General features: G+C 63.6%; 3 protein-coding genes and 2 non-coding genes across 8 annotated transcripts; 4 read left to right on the plus strand and 1 right to left on the minus strand.

The window, feature by feature from the left end:
• Positions 1-547: 547 nt before the first annotated feature.
• LOC141952456 (adenine phosphoribosyltransferase-like) lies at positions 548-2,622 on the plus strand. Of its 3 annotated transcripts, none has more exons than XM_074889874.1 (6): positions 548-644; positions 1,317-1,466; positions 1,628-1,721; positions 1,800-1,946; positions 2,043-2,138; positions 2,249-2,622. In XM_074889874.1, the coding sequence occupies exons 2-6, from the start codon at positions 1,344-1,346 to the stop codon at positions 2,374-2,376; spliced, it is 588 nt and encodes a 195-aa protein (XP_074745975.1). In that variant the 5' UTR covers positions 548-644; positions 1,317-1,343; the 3' UTR covers positions 2,377-2,622. The 3 variants fall into 3 exon arrangements, with proteins under 3 accessions (XP_074745975.1, XP_074745976.1, XP_074745974.1); XM_074889875.1 differs by having other exon boundaries at positions 627-644; positions 1,243-1,466; XM_074889873.1 differs by lacking the exon at positions 548-644 and adding an exon at positions 658-750.
• RAB34 (RAB34, member RAS oncogene family) lies at positions 2,596-5,271 on the minus strand. 2 transcript variants are annotated; one of them, XM_074889871.1, is made up of 10 exons: positions 4,773-5,271; positions 4,587-4,689; positions 4,171-4,236; positions 3,844-3,945; positions 3,709-3,773; positions 3,583-3,634; positions 3,369-3,450; positions 3,187-3,277; positions 2,990-3,097; positions 2,596-2,908 (listed from the first exon to the last, which is right to left on the minus strand). In XM_074889871.1, the coding sequence occupies exons 1-10, from the start codon at positions 5,218-5,220 to the stop codon at positions 2,841-2,843; spliced, it is 1,185 nt and encodes a 394-aa protein (XP_074745972.1). In that variant the 5' UTR covers positions 5,221-5,271; the 3' UTR covers positions 2,596-2,840. The 2 variants fall into 2 exon arrangements, with proteins under 2 accessions (XP_074745972.1, XP_074745973.1); XM_074889872.1 differs by having other exon boundaries at positions 4,598-4,689; positions 4,773-5,254.
• Positions 5,272-5,905: 634 nt separating this feature from the next.
• Positions 5,906-8,489, plus strand: RPL23A (ribosomal protein L23a). The gene is made up of 5 exons (XM_074890083.1): positions 5,906-6,062; positions 6,566-6,746; positions 7,053-7,229; positions 7,608-7,677; positions 8,424-8,489. Exons 1-5 carry the CDS (start codon positions 6,038-6,040, stop codon positions 8,436-8,438), a joined length of 468 nt encoding a protein of 155 aa, XP_074746184.1. The 5' UTR covers positions 5,906-6,037; the 3' UTR covers positions 8,439-8,489.
• LOC141952837 (small nucleolar RNA Z17) lies at positions 6,907-6,979 on the plus strand. The gene has a single exon (XR_012631784.1). It is a non-coding gene; the product is annotated as a small nucleolar RNA Z17 (small nucleolar RNA).
• Positions 7,466-7,532, plus strand: LOC141952836 (small nucleolar RNA SNORD42). The gene has a single exon (XR_012631783.1). It is a non-coding gene; the product is annotated as a small nucleolar RNA SNORD42 (small nucleolar RNA).
• Positions 8,490-8,529: the final 40 nt, after the last annotated feature.

Genomic DNA, 8,529 nt, shown 5'->3' on the forward strand with positions numbered 1-8,529 from the left:
CCACGGTGCTTTCCCCAGGGGCAGCCCCGGTGCCCTGTGCCCCCCGCCCCGGGGCTGGCAGCCCACAGGCAGCTCCCAGCACAGCTGCCAGGACTCGCCCCCCTTGGCTGGCTCCCCTGCAGCAAGAGCCCATTGACAGTCCGGACGCGGATCTGGCACGTTGGGTGGCCGAGGGAGCCAGCACTCAGCAGGACAGGACGGTGCCTGAACACCCCAACGGGGACATCACAGCCTTGGAAAGTCTCTGCGCTGCCCAAGCTCCCCCATGCTGCGGGGCTGCCCCCTGAGCATCCCCGTGTCTTGCTGACCCTTTCACCCATGGGTGCTTGGGTCACTGTGCCACCCACACCATGCCCTGGCACCACTGGTGCAGGCGACTGGGTGTTGGGGACACCCGTACGGGATGCGAATGCCCCAGCGCCAGTGCTCCCCACCGCACAACCGCCTGGCCGGGACGGCAGAGCCTGGTGGGGACACGTCACCGGCGCACGGGCAGGGCTCCCGCCTGGCACCAGCCCGGGCTCAGCTGGCCGAGGGCGCTGGCGGGGGCCCAGCACTGCAGGGGCTGCCCCCGCTCAGCTGTCGCTGTCTGTGACGCTCCCCATGACGGTCCCGCTCGGCTCAGCCTCGCCGCCAGCACCCAGGTACGGAGCCGACTTGGGCATGCTGGGACCCCGGGGTGCCCACGTGTGGGTGTGGATGGGGGGCACTGAGCCTTGGGGAGCCCTGCGGGGACTGTGCTCTGCACTGGTGAGGCCACACCTGGAGTGTTGTGTCCAGTTTGGGGCACCTCAATACGAGAGAGATCTCGAGGGGCTGGAGCGAGGGCAGAGGAGGGGAACGAAGCTGGGGAAGGGCCTGGAGAATAAATCCTGTGAGGAGAGATTGAAGGAGCTGGGACTGTTGAGTGTGAGGAGGAGAAGGTGAGGGGAGACCTCATCACTCTCTACAGCTCCCTGAAAGGACATTGTAGAGAGGTTGGTGCTGGTCTCTTCTCACAGGGAATTAGTGACAGAACAAGAGGGAACAGCTTTAAACTGCAACAGGAGAGGTTCAGACTGGACATGAGGAAAAAATTTTTCACAGCAAGAGTGGTCAGACAGTGGAATAGGCTGCCCAGGGAGGGGGTGGAGTCGCCATCCCTGGGTGTGTTTAAGGGTCGTTTGGATGAGCTGTTGGGGGATGTGGTGTAGGGGAGAACTTTGTAGAGTGGGGCTGAGGGTTGGACTCGAAGATCCCAAGGGTCTTTTCCAACCTGAATGATTCTGTGATTCTGTGACTGTGGGTGGGGAGTCTCACCCCCGTTGCGTGGTCAGTGCTCACAGCGCCTGCGATCCCCGCGCATGGACCTGTGCCACGTCCCCGCCACTCGGGAGAAGGGCTGGTACCTGGCGCTGATGGCCCCCAACGTCAAGGGTCCCAACTACGCCTGGCTGGACCCCTCCCGACTCTACTGCCACCCGCAAGTACCCAGTGCCCGGGGTGGATGGCACCCGTGGGGGTGCTGGGGTGGGCTGAAGCTCCGTGGGGCTGCCAGGGCACCCAGCCATGCCCATGGGCACTGTCACATGGGCTGCAGGTGCCCACGATGGGCTGCAGGCACCAAGCACCTCCACTTTCTCCCCAGGGCTTACAGGACTGCGTGGCCGACCTGCTGCAGCCCTTCCAGGGGGACCCCGTCGACATGGTGGCCGGCATTGACGCCATGGGCTTCATCCTGGGTGAGCGGGAACATGGGTGAGCCCAGGGTCCCCGTTCCTTGTCCCCGCGGGGCCTGATGGTGCCATGCCCACCCCCAGGCGCTGCGGCCGCCGCCGTGCTGGGGAAAGGCTTCCTGGCCATCCGCAAAGCCGGCCACCTCTGCGTGCAGACGCTGACGCAGCCCTACACCGACTACTCGGGCAGAGAGAAGGTGATGGAGGTCCGCACCGATGCCATCTCGCCGGGTGAGCTGGCGGGGTGCTCCCATTTTGGGGAGGGGGGGCTGCCAGCACAAGGCACTGGGCACTGGGCACTCAGCCACAGCCTCTGCCCCCTCCCAGGTCTGCGCATCCTCCTCGTGGACCAGTGGGTTGAAACTGGGGGCACCATGCGAGCGGCCGTACAGCTGGTGGAGCGGCTGGGGGGAGTCGTGGCAGGTAGGAAGCGGGCACCAGGGCACCCTGGGGTGCACCCATGGGTGCAGTGGGGGACCACCATCCCCATACCCCGCCGTGGCTGGTGCTGAGCCCCTCCTGTGTCCCCACAGGCATCGCCGCCATCTGCATCGAGGACAGCGAGGGCGGGCGCTGGATCCAGGAGCGCTACAAGTGCTCCCACTGCGTCCCCCCCCGCCTGCAGCCCCGCTTTGACCGCCACCAGCTCGGCTGGGACTGATGGGGGGCTGGCACCTCGTCTGTCCCCTGCATCCCCCCGTGGGGTGCAGGGCTGCTGGCTCTTCAGGGCACAGATGCCCAGGGAATCTACCACCCCGTTTGGCTTTCACCGTACCCGAGATGATAACCCCTCCTCGGTGGCAGCCATCCTCCCCTGGATCCATCCTCCCGCCTGCCCCCAAGCCTGGGGGCTGTGCCAGTCCCACACCTTTCTTAAAAAGCATAAAAAAGGTTTTATTAAGACAAATGGGAGCCTGGGGGCATCTCCCCCTGCGAGTGGTACCCGGGTTTGCATAGCTAAGGGAGCCGCACGGGCGCTCCCGCCCGCCCTGGCCGTGGGTGTCCGGACAGGGGGAGGGCTGGGGGTGCCGGGGGGCAGCAGGGACGGCTCCTTGGGGCCGGCCAGGGCCACCCCTCTTTGGTCCAGAGGTGTGAGCTGGAGGGGGGAGGCTGGGGGCTGCCCCCTCACTGGCAGCACTTGGGTTTCTTGCGGGGCGCTGACAGGTACAGGTCGTTCTCATTGCTGCTGATCCCTGGAGGGGCAGAGGGAGGGTGGGTGTGTGGTGGGGGATAAAAGGGGGGGCACCCATACGGGGCTGGCTGGGGGTACTCACGCACGGTGTCGCCGATCTTGCGGGCACTGCTGCGCTCCAGCTCGGCCAGCACGCTGCTCTCGAAGGTCAGTGCCGCCACACGGAAGAAGAAATCCCGCACGTTCTCTCCTGCCCCGTGGGACGACACCCCCTGAGTGTTCTCCTCACCCAGCTGGACACTGGGGTCCGCATCCCCCCCAACCTGGCTGGGGACCCACCAGTGAGTGAGGAGACAGCCCAGTACTCTGCCTGCATCTCCTGGGCCACCTTGAGAGCATCCTTCTCCATCAGGCTGTACTGCGCCGGCGTCTGCCAACAGAGCCAGGGGGTTGGGTGGGTGACGGGGACAGCCCCACCAAGCCAGGGTGCAGGAAGCCCACGGGAAGGGGGACGCACTCACGCTCAGGTCCTTCTTGGAGCCCACCAAGAAGAGGATCACGTTGGATGGGTCATTTTCCTTCAGGGCGTCAGCCAGCCACTGCCTGCGGGGCCACTGTCACCGGCCGGTGGCCAAGCACTACCCTCTTGCTCGCACACCGCGGTGTTGCCAGCAGCCCCACACGCTCCTGCCCCTCCATCCAGCCCCACCGCCGCCTCGGCCGTGCGTCACCTACCGCGTGTGCTCCAGGGACGCCACGTCGTTGACATCAAAGACGATGACGATGGCTGAGGGGGGGGAAAAGGAGGGGTCAGATGGGCATGGGGACAGCCAGTGTGGTGGGACGTGGTGGGGACCTCACCTTGCGCTCCTCGGTAGTAGGTGGAGGCGATGCACTTGAAGCGCTCCTGGCCGGCTGTGTCCCACCTTGGGGGGGGGAATGGGAAGTGAGGGGGGGCCACAGGGGTGCACAGGGAGGGGGCTGGCGCCTACTCACAGCTGCAGGCTGAAGGGCACCCCCAGCACCTCAAACCGCTCCATCTCGAAATCCACCCCAATGGTTGCCTTGTAGTTCTTGTCAAAGGTGTCCTTGCAAAAGCTGGGGGGGGGGGGGGGGGGGGAGGTGGGTGTCAGCAGCCCCCAGCCCCCCCACACCCCACCCCTGGGAGCTCAGTGCCCCCCACCCAGGGGGTGCCCAGCACCAGAGTCCGTTTGGAATCAGGCTCAGCCCAAGGTGCTGCTGCCCTTTGGGGGTGTGTGTGTGTGTGTGTGTGTCTTTCCCTGCCCCTCCACCGCAGAGCATCTCTGGGAGGGGTCCCGTTACCGGTTGATCAGGCAGGTCTTCCCCACCGAGAGGTCTCCCACCACGATGATCTTGGAGATCTTGAACCTGCAGGGCAGGGGGACACACAGCCATTCAGCAGGGTGGGGGGCTCCCTGCCTGCCTCCCCCCCGCCAGCCCCAGGGGCAGAGGGGTTCACAGGGTGGGGGAGCAACACCCCACAGCCCCCCATGTCCGGTAGAGCCTGCAGCCCGGCTTTCCCGCCCCGCCGCCAGCCGCAGCACAGCCTGGACCCCCGTGTCCCCCCCCCGCGCCGCATTCCTGCGTCGTGACGCACATGGGCAATGCCGGCAGCCACGAGGCGCCCGCGCCAGGGACCCCCACCCGGGGTTGGCGGGACCGTGGGCCCCTTGTCACTCCCTGCCCCCCCCAGCCCTGGGGTGGGGACCCCAAATCACCCTGGACTCACCCCACGGTGCCCGTCCTCTGCTCCTGGCAGGCGCTGGCTACCGTGGGGTGGAAGGCGGGGCGGGTGTGCAGGGCGGCCTCCTTTCGAAAACACTGCGGGGGGACAAAGGGGGACACCGGTGTGACCCCAGGGCTTGGCAAGGCCACCCCTGTGCTCGTGTCCCCCCCCTTCTCACCGGGGGCAGGTCGGCGATGACCCTGTCCCTGCGGACCGGAGCCAGCACGTTCATTGTCCCGTGGGGCCGCCGGGGCAGGCTGGGTGGCCGGGGGGAGCAGGGACAGGCCAAGGGCCACTGCAAGGCCTGGGGACAGAGGGAGCAGGGAGCGGCATGTCCTCGTGTCCCAGCTGTCCCCACGTCCCCATGCACAGCATCCCGGAATACGGCTGTCCCTGTGTCCCCAAGCAGGGCTGTCCCCCTCATCACAGCCATCTCCACATCCCCAGGACATGGCTGTCCCCACGTCCTGGCTGTCCCCACAGCCCCAGGCATGGCTGTTCCTGTGTCCCAGCCACCTCAAGAACCCTGAGTGTGGCTGTCCCCACCCCCCCGGGGTACAGCTGTCCCCGTGTCCCAGCCATCCCCACATCCCGGCTGTGCCATCCCAGGGTATGGCTGTCCCCATGTCCCCAAGCGTGGCTGTCCCCACACCCCGGAATACAGCTGTCCCCACGTCCCAGCCACCCCCTCGGGGTACCACTGTCCCCACGTCCCAGCTGTCCCCACATCCCAAGCGCACGGCTGTCCCCGTGTCCCACCGGTCCCCACATCCCCGCGGGTGCCTGTCTCCATGTCCCCCCCGTCCCCATCTCCCCGAGCACGGCTGTCCCCGTGTCCCACCGGTCCCCACCTCCTCGCGGGTGCCTGTCCCCGTGTCCCCCGTGCACAGTCCCCACCATCCCCCCGGCGCATCCCGGTCCACGGCCAAGCCCTCCCCGCCCCGTCCCGTCCCGGTCCCCTCCGCGGGGAAATGGGGGGGAGGGATCCCCGTTACCGTAACCCTCCCGGCTCCGGTAGCGGTGCTCGGCGCTGCACGCCCAGCCCCGGAGCAACCGGCGTCTTGGCCCCTCCCTCCGGGGGCGGAGGAGGAGCCAGGACGCGGGTTCCTCCGGGGCTGGGCCACTGCGCTGCTGCCCACACGACGGGACACCGGTAACACCCCCCTCACACCGGGGGCTCATCCCGAGCCCCCTCCGCCGCCCCGACAGCGCGGGGGGGGGGGGGGGGCGGCTGACAGGACTACAACTCCCATGAGGCCTCGCGGGGCGGGGACACACCTGCGCATGCGCGGAGGGGACCACGAGTGGGTACTACCCTTCCCGGCGGGCCCCGGCGGCGCCGCGAGAATTGGGCGGGGCCAATGGGGAACTCTCGCGAGATTTGGGACTATAAGCCCGTGCGCTGCAGACCGGGCGGCCCCTTTCGGCTTCCGCCTGGCCAAGATGGCGCCCAAGGCGAAGAAGGAGGGTGAGGGCCGAGGGCGGTGGGGTCTGTGGGGCGGGAGGGATCGTGCTCAGGCATCTCCCGGGGTGCGGGTGTACGCGGGGGGGGGGGCGGGCTGAGCGGGGTTTGGGGGTGCTGGAGGGCTGCGGCTCGGTGCTGGCCCGCGGGCACGTGGAGGTGGCGGGAGAGGCCTGCATCGGCGGGCCCAGCCCGGTTATCTGAGGGAGGGTGGGCCCCGCTTTCGGTGCGGGAATCCTCGAAGGTCTGGTCTGAGGGAGCTGGGGAAGGAGTGAGTGCCCCTATCGTTGGTGAGGTGGAAGACTGGTTTGGGGGAGCGGGATGAGGAAGCTTCAGTCCCTTTGAGCGTTTTAGGGTTGGGCTTGGTTGGATGAAGGAGCACTGGGCCGTTTGGAGAGGTCCTGTGCATTAAGTTGGATGACAGGGGAAGCCATAGTGCCTTGGGGCAGGCAGGGGAGCATATACTGGCCCTGCAGACCCTGGTTGTGCTGACTGAGCTGCCGTTGTAGCTGTGCCTCCGAAGACAGAGGCAAAGGCTAAGGCACTGAAGGCCAAGAAGGCCGTCCTGAAGGGGGTCCACAGTCACAAGAAGAAGAAGATCCGCACATCACCCACCTTCCGCAGGCCCAAGACTCTGCGACTGCGGCGGCAACCCAAGTACCCCCGGAAGAGCGCCCCACGGAGAAACAAGTATGTTGGGCTTGTGGGGTGGGAGCAGCCCCATATGTGGGTTGGTGTGGGGACCTGTGCCCCGCTGCAGGTTCCAGGGTGACACCTTGCCAGCGTGCTGCCCTGAGAACTCAGCCCACACCCCGGTGGCAGAATGCTGGAAGGGGTGGGCGGTGTTTGGGGTGCAGGTGATGATTTCAAGCGACCAAAGCCTGAGAGTTTGTGATTAGAACTTTTTTGGCAACTGATGCACCTCAAAGAAAGCCCCTGAAGTGCAGAGGTGGTCTCTGCCAGCCTTTTGTTAACCACAGGGTCTTTCTCCTGCAGGCTGGACCATTATGCCATCATCAAGTTCCCTTTGACCACAGAGTCGGCAATGAAGAAGATAGAGGATAACAATACTCTGGTTTTCATCGTCGATGTCAAGGCAAACAAGCACCAGATCAAACAGGCTGTCAAGAAGCTGTATGATATTGATGTGGCCAAGGTCAACACATTAATTAGGTGAGAAGGTGGGGAGAACAGGTCCCTCAATGGTGGGTGTGAGATGCTTGAAGAGCCCAGAGTGACTTTTAGCAGAAAATGGGAACATGTGTGAGTTTCAGCAGTTGTGGGATTAGGTTCAGTAGCATTTTGAGAAATGCAACTTGTGATTTAGCATCTCTCAGTGGAAGTGGGCAATGTTGGCAGACCAGAAGGTCAGCTTCATCAGGGAGCTCTTCTAACACCCAGGGAGTCTTGTGCAAATGATGTGAACGTTTTTTACCACTGAATAAAGTGATGTTTCCAAAGGAACCACTGATGCACACAGCTATAGCAGGAACGTGGAGCAGGTGGGAGGAGTTGCATGCCTCTGCACTGATGCCTCCTGTTTCTCTCTAGGCCTGATGGGGAGAAGAAGGCTTACGTCCGACTGGCTCCAGATTACGATGCGCTGGATGTAGCCAACAAGGTGAGAAATCTTTGAAACTTTGCGGCTCCTCTTGTCTTGTATCTCCTCACCCCGTTGTTCTGGCGTACAGGCGAGGTACTTGTGCTTCAAGCGCAGTGGCACTTCTGTGGAGTGTCCCTGTAGTTAGGTGGGATCCACGTGTTCAGAAGCAAGGCCACATTGTCTAGTAAAGTGCAATCCTGCCTGGAAGATCCTGAGACTAGATGGGAAAAGTTACTGAGTGAGAATTGCTGCTGTTCTTAAACCCCTTCAGGGAGGGGCTCCACTCCCCAGGACTACAAGAGCTCCAGAGTATTAGTGGGGAGGATGCAGAAACTGCTCTGCAGCTTCTAGATGGAAACAGCCTTTGTCCTAACAGTGTTCTTGGCCAGCACTGTTGGCAGCTGCTTTGAATAGGGGAAATAATGATAGGGGCACCACTGTGCTGCCGGCCTGGGTGAAAGAGGAGTTTCTTCTGTGCAGATGTTGCTGGAAGTGTCAGAGAGTTTAGTCCTCAGTGGTTGAGGTAGGCAGGAGGCAGTGGTGGTACAAATTGGAGAAGGGGAACATGGCTTAGTACAAGGGTCATTGTGGAATAAACATATAAAGCGGTTGTGTAAGACACTTGAGCAGGTCTGGGAGGAAGAAGCCTGTCCTTGGAGGACAGGAATCCTGGGGAGATGCAGCCGTGCCAGTGATGTCTGTGGTGGAGGCTCTGCTTTTCTGCCACCGTAACATCTGTTTTAACATGCTTTGCTTCTTTCCAGATTGGAATCATCTAAACTGCATCTACCAAGGACTGTACAGACAGGATAATAAACCCTGTGACATCACTGAGGAGCTCTTGTGTTTTGTGACAGTGTAGCCTGTGTG

This window comes from Strix uralensis, chromosome 20, assembly GCF_047716275.1.
Source record: "Strix uralensis isolate ZFMK-TIS-50842 chromosome 20, bStrUra1, whole genome shotgun sequence".
In the NCBI taxonomy this organism is placed as follows: domain Eukaryota; kingdom Metazoa; phylum Chordata; class Aves; order Strigiformes; family Strigidae; genus Strix; species Strix uralensis.